Source organism: Triturus cristatus, chromosome 5_2 (genome assembly GCF_964204655.1).
Source record: "Triturus cristatus chromosome 5_2, aTriCri1.1, whole genome shotgun sequence".
Taxonomy (NCBI): Eukaryota; Metazoa; Chordata; class Amphibia; order Caudata; family Salamandridae; genus Triturus; species Triturus cristatus.
Window position 1 is genome coordinate 200822725 of NC_140588.1, and position 14497 is coordinate 200837221.

General features: G+C 42.8%; 1 protein-coding gene across 1 annotated transcript in view; it reads right to left on the reverse strand.

The window, feature by feature from the left end:
• Window positions 1-1804: 1804 nt before the first annotated feature.
• BLOC1S4 (biogenesis of lysosomal organelles complex 1 subunit 4) overlaps window positions 1805-14497 on the reverse strand; it is a 75107-nt gene continuing 62414 nt past the window's right edge. Inside the window, exon 5 of the mRNA XM_085606990.1 lies at window positions 1805-2674. Within this exon, the coding sequence (XP_085463116.1) occupies window positions 2573-2674 (102 nt within the window). The 3' untranslated portion in view covers window positions 1805-2572. The remainder of the gene's footprint in view (window positions 2675-14497) is intronic.

Consider the following 14497-nt stretch of genomic DNA (forward strand, 5'->3'; position numbering starts at 1 on the left):
ACCGTGAATCAACCCCCATAATGGGCCTTCAGAGCCACCCTATAGAACAATCATGGACCTATGAAAGCTGCTGCTTGAAGTACTGCCTTGCTGCCTGTAAAGAAGACTGGACACACTTGTCTTTATCCCAGGCTAACCAGAGTAACTCAAAGGGTCAGCTGGCTGACGATAAGTGTGAGCTAGTGGGACACAACAAGCTTCAGATGCCTTTCTACAACTGCCCAGCTGACCTGCTGCAACTGAACCTGCCTGACCTAATGAACTGTGCTGGAGTGAGTCCATTATCCCCAAAAGGTGCATTCCCAGATCTTGGATCCTTGGCTGTAATCAGAGTGTACTCCTCCCAAAGAAAAGGTGAAAAATCCTGAAGTGGCTCATCGCAATTGGGCCAGTTCACGCCAACGGGAAGCTCCAGTGAAGCCTGCTCTTCGAGCTACAGCATCCGCCAGCGACGACCAGCAACACAAGAGCTGCATTTTGCGCTACAGCAACAACTGTCCACTTTAAGCTACAGGAGCATCCATCTGTGATGCCCGGCCTGCTCTTCGCACTACAGTGACCACCATCCACAACGCTCTACCTGCTCCTTACAGCATTCTCCACTGCCAATGGAACTCTTCGCGCTGGACTTTGAAGGTAACTTTTCAGGGGGATTAATCTGGTCCCTGTATCCAACCTGAGCTCCATCGCGGCCAGCCTGAACTTGTGACTTTCCCCCAGTATAGCACGACCGGATGACAAGGAGTTGCGCTTTGTGCTTTTAGTCCCTATTTTTTACTAAAACTTTGAAATTGCATATCTCTGGTTGTACTGACTGGATTTATGTTGTTCTGGTATCATTTCATTTATTAAAATGTGTTCCATTTTTCTAAATTGGTCTGGGATTTCTCTTGGGTGTGCTTTCACGTTATACCATTCGTGTGCTGCATAAACACTTTACAAATCGCCTCGAGGTTAAGCCTGACTGCTTTGTGCTAAGCAACTAGAGCGTTAAGCAAAGGTTTGTTTAGTGACTGTTGTGGGTCACCCTCAAAAGGAGTGTGGCTTCCACCTCCTCCCCACAACCAATGACCCTATTCTATCGGACTCTCTTTACTCTCTTGTAGTTGTGTCTGGCCCTTTTAAAGTCCACCCCTTGCTCATTCTCTAGGATCCAGTATTTGGGGAAGCACTGGGGCTTTCCTGCAAACACTATCTTCAGCCTGCACTTTTCCTCAGGTGAAACGTTTATCTGTATGCAAGTATTGTGCCTTGGGTTTTGTAAATTAAACTAAGGTTAAACCCCAGTCAATCTTCAATGTGAATGATCCGAGTAGTGACTTATGTACTGTGGGAACACAAGAAGGGGCCGTACTTTCCAAGGGTGCCTATTATCAATTTCCTTTTATATACCAAAGTCCCTCAATGTTTATCCCTAATATCTCCTAAAACGTGCACACAGATTAGACGATTTCTTGTCTCAGAACCCTGTATGGCAGTCTTTCTACATTGCCTGAATAAAATCATCCTGTTGACTTCAACCATGTGCTACTCTGTTTTGCTCTGCATGTCTTCGAGCCCTAAAAATATCTTAATTCGACTTCACGGTTATCATGAACAGATCCCAGACAATGCTTTCAAAATAGCTTAGGTCATCAATTTTAGCAATAAAGAACTATTAGCGAAAATGCCCTACATCAGACTACCACAACATATCAATTAGGAAGGCATACATACACATTTTGTTTTCATTAATTTTCACTTGGTATCACAGATGTGATTTTACTTGCCAGCATTCCAAAATTATAGGCAGTGATATCAAAGCTCCCTGAATTCAAATGAAACCTTTTAATAAGTGCATTCAAAAGTGTGGTCTACAATACGCTAAACCAACATCTACTTCTGTTGTAGACTTGCATAATTAGCATTTTTCTGAAAGCAGATGTGAATAAACCTCGGATTAAAAAAAATGTATTTAAATGGTAGAGCAAGTAACCATAGCATAGGAAGACATTCAATTCTGGCAAAAGAGAAACGAGAATACATACATTAAAGAATCCGCAGAAACCGTGAGTTTTTTTTTAATTTGGTCTGTTTCTACATGTTAAAAATACTTTGTCCTCTCATGGGTTATCTGTATTTTTATATTTAAATTTACAAATACATGCAAACACTTAGTGTCATAAAACAGTTCTTTCAATGACCAGATTTCCTTCAAAGAAAGGGAACCTTTGAATGCAAGAGGCGCCTACTGTTCTGAAAATAGTAAAAAGCATCCAATTTCAGACAACAATTTCAAAACCCTGCTTTCCAACAGCATTTCTAGGTTGAACATCTGTGGTCCTCTCCCATGCGATAGTTCTCTGTAAGTTAGCCACAAGATAGTTCTCTGCAAGTTTGCCACAAGATAGTTCTCTGTAAGTTGCACTTTTCTTTATGAAACAGTAGTTAAAGTCTGCTGGAAGGTTGTAAGGCACGCTCCAAATCAGCACAACAGTATAGATTCTCTGTCACTTCGTCGCACTATCCAGCAAGCTCTTTTCATGTTACCGCCATTTTCTTTTAGTTAGCTCATGACCATGTGAAAGCCCAATCATGTGTGAGGTGCATCACTGCACGTTGGGAAATAATCTTCAGTCCTAAAAATGACTGGGGGCTTGTACGGAGTCTGTTGGTGTCTTGCAGAGGTCGATCTCTGTAATCAGAAAAATAAGATTTGTTGGTTTCATTCTACAATTAAAAGTTGAAGCTTGTATGCCTAATTTTAGGATTTTTTTACTGATTTAATAGCCCCAGCATTTAAGCACTAGATGAAACGGAGTAGGGAACAAGAGAAACAAAAGATTCGTTTCACAGTGCTCGTTCTTAAAACTTTATTCGATCTTAAAAATAAAAGATCATAAAAGCACAGTACATCAATATTCAAAGCATAAAATGTCATTAAAATTCACAGCTTAAAATACAAGAAGTTTCAAGTGCATCTTAATCTTGCTAAAAATGACTCGGAAGTAATTTGCTTTTTCCTTATACAAGCCCAAAGGAAACAAGCTACTACATAGCTAATTAACGGATTACTAAGCTTTTAAAGAAATCTAAGATCCACTCTACATTGTCTAAAATTATAATGTCTCAGAGTCGGCAGTATATCTCTTACTCTTTTCACTTAATACAAGTCACAGAATAGAATAATGGTTGTATGATGTTACAACGTATTCCGTTACAACGCATGCTTTTACCATGCATGCGTTACAACGCGAATACATTTCCCACGCATAACCTTTACCACAAATATTCCTTTACAACGCATACTTTTACAACGATTTTCGTTGTAAATTTATGCATGGTAAGGGCATACTCTTGGTAAAAGTTATTCCCCCACCCCAAAACCCTTCTTACAAATACCCCTCCCCTGCCCTTAACCCTTAAATCGGACCCCCGTTTTTTTTTTTTATCTAAAATTCCCCTTACCTCTCCACGTCATCTCTTCCTAATGTTCTTCCGTGTTGAGGTAGCATGTTGTTAAGAGGAAACGGAAGTGTCTTCCAGTTTCCTCTAACGATGCTGATTGCCTCCACATAGAAACTCCAACAGGTGCGGTTTTTTTTTCGGGGGGGGGGGTCACACACCCCCAAGCCCCCTGGTTTTTTCATGCTTTTGGGGGGGGGGGGGGGGAGAGAGACCCCCAACCCCCCTTTTTTATTTTTAGCCTTTAACACACATGCCTTTACTACGTATCTGGTAGTAAAGGTATGCGTGGTAAAGGCTATTCGTTGTAACCACGCATGCGTTGTTATGCATGCGTGGAAACGGCCGCGTTGTAGTGGCCGTTTCCCTAGAATAATATGAAGGTCCGATTGTTCCGCAACTCCATCACAAGGGCAAACAGTCAAGTCACAGTGCTTACATTTTCCCACCGGATAACCCACCATCAGAGAGAACAGATTCATGTGAAATCTTACTAAAATATATTGGTGCTGTAAATTCTGAATTTCCTCTAATTAGCAATAATCTCCCTCTGCTAAAGCCCGGAGATGTTGATATATCCTTACTGTTGGTTTGTCTTTATTTATCTCCATTCTTTCTCGCACCACCTTTGCCCAAAAAAAATCCTTTAGATCCTTCTTGGACAATTGAAGGCATTCACTAGGGTTTCTAAACAAATCCTCCAGACCCAAATAATTCAGAGTTGACCTTACATGATGCAGCCATTCTATTTTGTGCACATTGTCTAATTTGAGCAATCCTTACAATAGATTGTTTAAAAAATACCGTGTTCTTCCTCCAAGTTGAATGCCATAAAACTAATGGGGCAAACCTTACTAGGTCGCTGATATAGGGGAAATCCAATTCCACATGACAATTAAAATTGGAGCATGATACAGGGAGAGAAACCAGCCGCTTCAAAAATGTATCCTCAAGAATCTGTAACTGCTCAATTGGAGACATCCCCCACACCCTTGCTCCATAAGTAGTAGCTGAGATTGCCTTGGCCTTATATATACTCTTTATAACTGTTGTAGGTTTTGTACCCAGTTTCTTGGCAAATTAGGTGATAGCTGCCATTCTACTTTCCATCACTACCGCCCTGTTTTTAACCATGTTAGCCCAGGTGTGACCTTTGTCAAACGTGACTCCCAGATAAGAGAAAGAGTCTACTACCTCTAATCTGTAGGCCCCTAAATGGAAAAATGTTGCTTTCCCGCGTTCTGTTGGGTCCGCTATTAATATAAAGGATTTTGATTCATTGACCCTTAGATCGAGGGAAGTCATGAAAGAGGCATAGGCCGTTCTCATACATTGCAAGGCCCTAACTGTTCTGGCGACTTAGACAGTATCGTTGGCATAGGCGAGCAGTGGGAGAGTTATCAAGCCAAATTTTGGAATGTCCGGTGTCATACCTGCCAATGCTGCCTCGACCCCATTCGTATATAATGAGAACAGGAATGGGGCAAAGACACATCCTTGCCTAACCCCCCCTTAAATCTGAAATTAACAGGTGCATTCCCCTTCTTTGCCATCTGGGAATATAACTGTTGAATGAATGTAAGAATTGGCGGATCAACCCCCATGGACTCCATTATCTCCCATAGTTTGCAATGATTCAAATGCTGCGGTGAGATCCATGAAGGCCATGTAGATATTTTTCCCTTTTGCCCTGGTATATTTCTCTATAACGAGGCTCAGGTTCAAGCATTGGTCAATCGTGCCCATCCCCCGCTGGAAGCCATATTGGGCCGGAATCAATAGGTTTCTCTCAAGGGCCCATTCTTCCAAACAATGTAATAGTAACCGTCCCATTAATTTTGGGGCCGGTCTAGCAAAGATATGGGCCTGTAGTTGCCTGGGTCATTTTTAGCTCATTTGTTTGAGATCAGAATAATAACGCTTGTGCTCCATGAAGTCAGTGGGGCAACCTTAGCTATATCATTAAATACGTTCCACAATAAGGGGGCCCATAGAAAGTGATCTTCCAAGAATAAGTCTATTGGGACCCCATCTGGACCCGGGGCCTTTGCCTTGCTGCACCTTCCCACCCCCTTTATTATTTCTTTAACAGTGAAGACAAGGGGATCTGAATGAACCAAAGGGAATGGCAACTGCTCAATCAAACAAATTTCCCATGATCCAAAAATCGTCTTGAAATGGACACCCAGGCGTCCTCTCCCACATGAGATTCAAAGGTTGGATCCCCAGCGTTCTTAAAATAGGGGTTATATACCACCTTCCAGAAGTCCCTGCTATTGTTGGTTAATACTGCCCTTTCTAGTTGTTCCCAGGCCTCTTCTTTCAGGGCCTTTTCTGTTTGTTTCCACGTTTCTTTATATGCCTTACGCAGTAACTTTAACTTGCCTTCATCTCTGGGTACTTCTTTCAGGGCTTCATGGAGATCTTGTAAGGATTGAGAGCAGGCATAATCAAACCAATGCCTAGCCGGAGCCCTATTTGTAGTTCTGTTGCGAGACAGCGCATTTTTTACTGCCTCTTTTTAATTTTGTAAAATCTGAAATGAGATGTTCATAGGGGAATTTTGCATCCAAACAGTGTTGTATATAATCCAAGTTCTTAGTTACTATTTGATGGGTTATATTTTCCTTATCTACACTATCTCATTTTAGTTGATACCCGTTCTTTCTTCCTAAGACCAGTGTCTCTATAAATTTAGTTTGCCTATCCCTGGGGCACCCAATGCCATGGAAAGGGAGAGGATGGTGTGGTCACTAAAGGTAGTAAATGTTTACTCCACTGGTGTCAATTTCCCACCAAGAGGTTCTGAAGTAAATACAAAGTCAATAGTTGACTCGTATTCGTTGCATATGAAAGTCTTTATAAACTCCCCGGAAGATATTGCCAGTCTGTTTCTTATCTCCAGATTTCTAACGGCGAGTATCATGTTCAGACTTTGACCATATTCATGGTGAGTAAAATGGTTTACTGGGACCCCTTCCACATCCACAATACCACAAACTGACTCGGTGGAGTATCTACACAAATGTGCATTAAAGTCACCCACCCACACGATATTAAAGTTTTCCCGGATTCCACCACCAATTTTTATCAAGCTCATTTTCCAATTGTGCCACCACCAAATGCATATTAGCTCCAAAGTTGTTATTATAAAAGTTTATCAATAACCGGTCCTACCCCCTGAGCCCCCTAAAAGCAAAAAGTGGAAATACGGGGACACCTTTAAAAATGCCTTTAATCTTATTGGGAGGGTATTGGATATTAACTTTAATAAACGCCCCCTGGCTCGACTGGATTGTGCAGGCACTGCCTCTATTTGGAATGAGCGATACCAGTCTATAGCGATTTGATCAATTGCCCAGGTCTCTTGTAAGCAAATTATATTGTATTTTAGACATTCAACCAGTGTGCGTTACCCACCTTCCCCTTAATACCTGCAACATTCCAGGAAGCTAGTTTTATCCAGCTACCATCATCCCCTTTTATGCCCCCTGGGGAAATTACTTCCTCATGTATTTTTCTCTTGGTGTGCTCTGAGCCTGTTTGCTGTAAGTCTACTGTGGGTAGTCAGTCACAGGAATCAATCCCTGCTAAAGGAGCAAATCTGTTTCCTGTTTCCTACTTAGAGGTTTCCAAATTGCCCAGAGCATTGGAGGTAATTTGTTGGGATCTACGCCTTCCATATGCATAGATGGAAGGACTGAAATTACCCAGGGCTATAAAAGTCCAGGGACAAAGCAAAGATCGGAAAGCCAGGGAGTGCTACGTCATGAAGTTGATGTTGTAAAAGGCTCACTACTTGTCGATTGTTAAAATTGACCACTATACAATCTCCTTTTAAATTTTTATGTGAGGTACCCACCCAGGCCACCCTTCTTGCCATTATAATGTTGCGGGCTAGACCACAATTTCTTTCTGTCCCCATCCCTCCATATTTATTCAACCAAAACAGTGATTTATCCATCAATTGCTCTGTGGATTCTTTCTGACCCTCCCTCAGTACTGGGACATTTGACAAAACCAGCACCAGAGGTGAGGCTGCAGGGGAGATCTAACGATAGGTGGTGCTGCTGCCCATTAGTCATTCTCTTGTCTTCCATCAAAAGTTTTGCCCTCGCCTCATATATTCCCTCACTCTCATCCATATGAAAAGATGTTCTATCTAGCTGCGGTGCCCCCGCTACAACTGGCCCCTTGTTGGACCCATGGGTAGTTTGCTCAAGACCAACAGGGCGGGAAATACGAACATAGGGTACCTTTAAGAGGGTGGCTCTAGCCCCATGGGGATATTTCCCTCTCCTTGTGCTCCCCGCTTACTGGACCTTTAAGATGTTCCGATCTTACTACCACCCCTCCCCCGGGACACCCACTGACCCAAATTAACCTATACACTCTTCTGTCTTTATGAGTCTGTATATTAACGGCTGCAAAAGAAGGGACACCATGTTCTCCAGTCTGTTCCGTCCCGCTTTGACGATCACAGCAGAACATGGGTTAGTGGAAGGCGTGAGTGACATGCTTAGTTCTCCTTCACTTAGTATCGGGAGTCTTTTTGATTTTAAGTTTTTTATTGGATTTGGTTTTACTCTTTTCCAAAATGTATTTCCTCTTAGCAGCTGGTTCAATGTTGGACTCTTCAATGGGGGCTGGTTTATCTACAGAGTCCAAGGCCAGGTGCAGATCGTCACAGGTTTAAAAATTAGAGGGGGCTATATTGCATAGTTCGGGGCCAGTCTTGGATAATAATGATGTCAGGGCTGTACATCCTCCACTTTCTTCCAATGAGAGCCAACGCTCTGTGAGCTTTATTTCATGTGACAAGACATTAGCAGCTAGTATCAAAAATGCATTGAGTGTATTTACTGTTTCCCCCCTTGAACCTTGCTTGTTGTCTTCCTCTTACCCATTATAGGGGACACTTCTTCCCACGAAGATCGCAGAGCTGGATTCCCCCAGAAAGATGACCGTTATGGGGATGGCCCAGCATAGCCTCCTCTGGGCGTAGATGGGCGCGCCATTGGCCTGGGCTTTGGCCAGGTGTGTCCCCATGCGCGAGTGCTGCGGTGGCTTATGGGGGTAGTAGTCTCACCAGTGACTTGTGGCTTCCCCCAAGCAAGATTCCAGGAGCAGTCAGGACCTGCCGTTTACCCTGATGATATAACAGTGCGATTTCATGCACGAGTGCTGCATGGCTTATGGGGGTAGTAGTCTCCCCAGCGACTTGTGGCTTCCCCTAAGCAAGATTGCAGGAGCAGTCCGGATCTAGCGTTACCCCGATGATATCACGGTGCGCGCTTTTATGTGTGAGTGCTGCGGTGGCTTATGGGGTAGTAGTCTCCCCAGCGACTTGTGGCCTCCCCTAAGCAAGATTGCAGGAGCAGTCCGGATCTAGCGTTACCCCGATGATATCGCGGTGCACGCTTTTATGTGTGAGTGCTGCGGTGGCTTATGGGGGTAGTAGTCTCCCCAGCAACTTGTGGCTTCCCCCAAGCAAGATTCCAGGAGCAGTCAAGAGCTGGCGTTTCCACTGTGCAATATTTAATCTTAATGTTTACTGAAACCTTATATTTGCACAGCAGGACTGGGTATGGTACAACTTTAACCAATGAAAAGTTTTAGCAGCTTATGTCTTATTTAGAGTCACACAGTGCGAGATTTCCATTTTCTAGTGTTTCTTAACCAGTTATTTGCGACCCTTACTCAGGGGGATCTTCAAATGTAGAGGAAATCAAATATTAGCAGAGTGCATCAACTGAAACAAACCGCAAAACTGAAATATGTAAAACGTTCTGTTAATGTGAATATATTTGAAATTGGAGGCAAAAATGTACATTGGTATTGTTTGCTTGATTTGATGGAACATCGCAAGTACACCAAACAGGCCGAAGCCATTCAGCTCGATACAATCCTACCTTGTGATTGGTCTGACCATCACATAATCACCTTCTTCATCAACTAAACAGTAGAACTTAACTCTGCCCAAACCACGAGAACTAAAATATGGAAGCGGGATCTGAAAAATATTGATGCTGACCTAATCGCAACCTCCAGCTCAAACATCCTTTTTCCCCCAGTAGGACTATCCGATGTTCAAGATCTCACCAACCACTACTTCTACTCCATGAACATGGTATTAGACAAGGTAGCCCCCCTACAACTGAAGAGAGTCTCCATAAAAGACTCTAAACTCTGGTACGATGGTAGACTCAATGAGGACAGATGATCCCTAAGATTAATTGAACGAAGATGGAGATCTGCAGTATCCGAAAACCACCTCAAGCTGCTAAGAATGAAGAGAAACTCCTATTACAGAAAGAACAGACGATCTAAAGCAGACTTTTTCAGTAAGCAATTAGACCAAGCCAAGAATCGTCCCAAAAACTATTAGATCTAATCAAAACACAATCTAAGAATGCACCTCACCCCCTCCCCATGCTAAAACAGGCTCACTTCCCAATTGCAATTTGTTTGCCTCCTTCTCTCACTCTGAAGACCGAAAACATAAATAAGGACCTACTCAATGATCTAATAACACATAATGACACACACATGGACACTTCCTCATCCCTTCCAGGAGTCCCACCCCGAAGCGCACCAACGTTCGACCTCAAAAACAATGCCTCCTGTTCCTCTTTCAATACTTACAGTGAAGAAGCTATACTCAAAATGCTCATGACATTGAATCCCACCAACCACTTCACAGACCCGCTTCCCGCAAACTGCATAAAAGACTTAATTTCACTGTTACTGCCGCTTTGGACCAAGATTATAAACACCTCTCTCCTTCAAGGATTCATCCCTGAAAGCCTTAAATCTGGGCAGGTATCCCCCATCCTAAAGAAGCCAACGGTTAACCCCGCAGACTTGAATAATTACCGCCCAATACCTAACATCCCAACCTTGGCCAAACCCTTAGACAAATGTGTGCACAGTCAGCTTGGCAAACACCTAGACCATTTCAACTAGCTCAACCAATACCAATACCAATCCAGCTTCCGGGCAAGGCACAGTACTGAAACAGCCATGACCTACATAATAGATGATGCACTACAAATCCTTGATCAAAACAAAGCATGTTTGCTAATCTTGCTCGACTTGTCTTCGGCTTTTAACACCGTCAAACATGACAACTTGCTAGACCTACTAAAACACAGAATGGGACTATCTGGATCTGTTCTAAATTGTTTCACCTTGTTCCTGCAAAACAGATCGCAACAATACAAAGTTAATCAATCCCTGTCCAAACCCGTCCCAGTCACTTTAGGAGTCCCACAAGGTTCATCACTCTCTCCTGCACTTTTCAATCTATTCATGGAACCACTCACCGAAATTCTCAGCTCCTCTAACGTACAGTATCATATGTACGCAGATGATACACAACTTTATTTACAGATCCACTCACTAGAAGACATATCTCTAAACTCAACGCTAGAAAAAACTCAGACCTGGCTGGCTAAAAAACATCTAAAACTAAATACCCTCAAAACCAAATTCCTCCACATTGCTCCGCCCCTCCAAATAACCATTATTCAAGACTGGCTGAAACACCTAACGGCACTCAACTGCCAACCTCTTATTATCGACTCAGCGAAATCGCTGGGAGTAACTCTGGACAGAAACCTAAATATGCAGAAACACATCAGCGCCGCAACAAAAGGAGCAAACTTTCAGATGAACACTTTGAGAAAACGAAAACCCTTCTTGCCCGCAAAGGACTTCAAACTGGCATAGAAGCACTAGTTATCCCAAGAGTAGAGTATGGGAGTGTCTCTTTTTGCGGTCTTCTCAGATCCTCAACTGCCCCTCTAAATGCATCAATCAACACAGCAGCTAGACTTATTACTGGCTCCAAACCAAACTCTCACATCTCCCCGGACCTCAGATCCCTTAATTGGCTACCTTTCGAAGCCAGAATTCAACTAAAAATTGCATGTTTGACACACAAAGCCATACATCATAAAACGCCTAGCTATCTGGCACACAAATTGGTGCCTTCATGTAGCAACATATCCTGCAGAAGTGCCAGCAACCTTTTACTGAAACCACAAAGATTCATCAAGAAGAAAACATACAACTAAGTCTTCTCGGGGATGGCGCCCAGGATCTGGAATGCACTGCCCCCAGAAACTAGACGGAATCCCTCTATTGCATCTTTCAAAAAGGAAGTGAAATCTCTTCTCATGGATAAATTCACATGAGACATGTTCATAAGCGTTCTACAATTCCTGATTTCTATGGAACATTATGTTATGTACTATTTGCCTGTTTGTTCCCTATATTCTCCTTGTAAAGCGCTCTGATACCCGCAAGGGTCTTGTTTGCGCCATATAAAACCTTAAAAAAAAACAAAAAAACAATATGGTATGGGCAATGAGTGGCCTCAAATGAAGCACCGCCAAAAAGAGAATATGCATCAGGAGCAAAAAAGTCAGTGCAATCCCAGCGTTTAGCATAGTGCTTCGTCTTTTAGAATTAAAAAAAAGTTCATAAAAGCTCCAACCTTCTCATTAAATTTTGAATTAAATACTTAATTGTTTGTGTATTTATTTGATATATACCTGTCCGTATTTTTGTGTATTGTTTTGCACTTCAAATAGTAGAAATTGCATAGGCTGGGGTCCCAGGCTTCCAGTAATACCTCAGCAGGGGTCTTTGGATTCCATTAATAATTTGATGGGTGGTTACAAGAAGACAAAAGGTTAAGAACCGCTGCCATAGGAGATACCGTCCAGCATGATTCTGGGTTCACCAAGAGCAGACTCACATCTGGGCCTGTATTACAGAAGTGCCCAGGGGTCTTTGTGGGCCCCCTTGGGGCAGCTTGGCATTACAGAAGGCGGTGCAGGTGCTTGTGCAGCCCCTTCTGTAATACAGATAGTGCTAGCGCATATGTTGTGCCAGCGCTATCTTAGGAGGATTTTAGCTCATTTCATGGGGGTGTGTCCCCATGCAAATGAACCTATCTCTTTGCTGCACCATATTATGGACACAGGCACAGAAGTAAAGAAGCTGCCAGGAGGCTCACTGACAGTGCATCACAAAAAGGCCCTGATGGCAGCCCTTTGGAGGAGGTCAAGTGGGTCCTATGGACCCACTAGACATCCCCTTGCAGGCCGATGCAGTCACTCACTGCACCCACCTGCAAGGGGATGTCTCTTCCCAAAGTTAATTGCAGGTGGGAGCTCCACAGTGAAACACAGAGTGGCTTTGAAGCAGCTGCTCAGTATTTCACTTGAATGCACTGAACCCAGGGTAGCGCAAGTTTGCGGCTGCCCTGAGGGCAGCGCAGTCAACCTAATAGGGTGCACTTCCCTGTTTGTGCCTGGTGCACCTGTCTGAAGGTGCACCGTGGCCCAAACAGGGAAAAGGGGCCCTATACGTAATAGGACCCCTGGCGTCTGCCCCAGGGTTTTTTGCTTACAGATTGCTCCTATTGAGAGTAGGGGAAACCAGTATGCAAAAACACTGCCATAATCAGGAACAAACAGGCAGTTAATGGTTTGATGATCACAGGTCCCATTGCTATTCCCCACTCTAGCCATCCAAACTCAAAACTGCACTGTACAGAGTCAAGAATACTGCCTGGAAATGGTTATTCCAGCCTGAGTATTGCTATGCCTCTGATACTGTGCAACTCTCAACTGAATCCTTAATGAATACTGCACCAAAATTCAGGATCAGAATTGTGTCCTTTTGTAATATGCGGAAACTACTCACCTAGCAAGGAGTGTTCTTCCATTGGTACATATTTTCCATGAAACCAAACTTGGAATTCATGGAGACCCAGAAGCAAGAAATGGAATCCTTTAAGGTTGTACAAACAGGTGATCTTGTACAAACCAGTGATCTTCTAAAGATCCAATGCATGAAATTCCGTGAAGAGGAACCAGTTATTTATAATTGCATTACATTTACGGGTAGGTTAAAGCAGATTTTTGATAGATCCCTGCAGAAATGATCCTGATCTTTAATTTTCTTCCACCCTCTGATCCATTTAAGAGAAGTGATGACAAGAGTGGAAAATGATGGCATTCGCATAACTGCTAAGTGATCCCTTGCCATGTACAACACAGAGTTGATCCTTTTTCTTTCATCCAACAGTAAGATTATTAGTGTTACTACATGGTTTGGATGCTTGCACTTACATTCCGGGGAATATTGCCGGTGTTGCTTTGCGTCCACCAGCCTGCACATGGATTCCAGAAGCTGGATAAGGATCCAGAGAATCTATTGCAGATACAGAAGCCACTGATACAGTGTAGCGATAATGAAAGTAACCCTCTTAATAAGCGGCGTGCCTCTAACCATTACCAAGTCCTAAAAGTAGATAAACCTAACTCCATAAATCAAACACACACACACATGTAACTGTCATCAATTATTGAAGAAAGACATCAGCAAACACAGAGAAACCTTGTGTGGGAAAAATTGCATCACATGATTTATTAATGCATGGAAGCCCGTTCAGCAGCAATAATTTGAAGAAAATGTTTCCTGTAAGAGTTTCAGTCTCACAGTGCCTGGGAGGAATTCTGACCCACAGCTCCTTACAAAAACCTCTTAAACTAAGTGATGTCTGAGAGCATTGGATTATGCGTAGTTCTCTTTAGATCCTGCCACAATATCACAACAGAGAAGATGTCTGGACGATCAGACATTCTTATGCTTTCTTTTTCAGCTATTTATTTATAATTGAATTGGTGTTTTTGTATCACTATTCTGTTCCATAATCCACTTTCAGCTAAGCTGTAAAATGTGATGGTATAGATATGATCGTGAGGCATCTAGAACCTGGGCCTGACAAGTGTGCTGAAATCATCACCTTGCTTGATGGGACATAGTGCAATGATAATGTGGTCAGAATTTCGTCTGACATATGGGAATTATTTTGTGCCATTAATATCTATTACAAAAATATCACTCCAGAAAATGTACACACAATAGGTCAATATTTTTCTAAGTTATATTTAGGACAATATTTACCTCAGACAATATTTCTGTATATAATAAATGAGGTGTTTAGGGAGATCCTCCGTGTTTCGTTACACCCAAT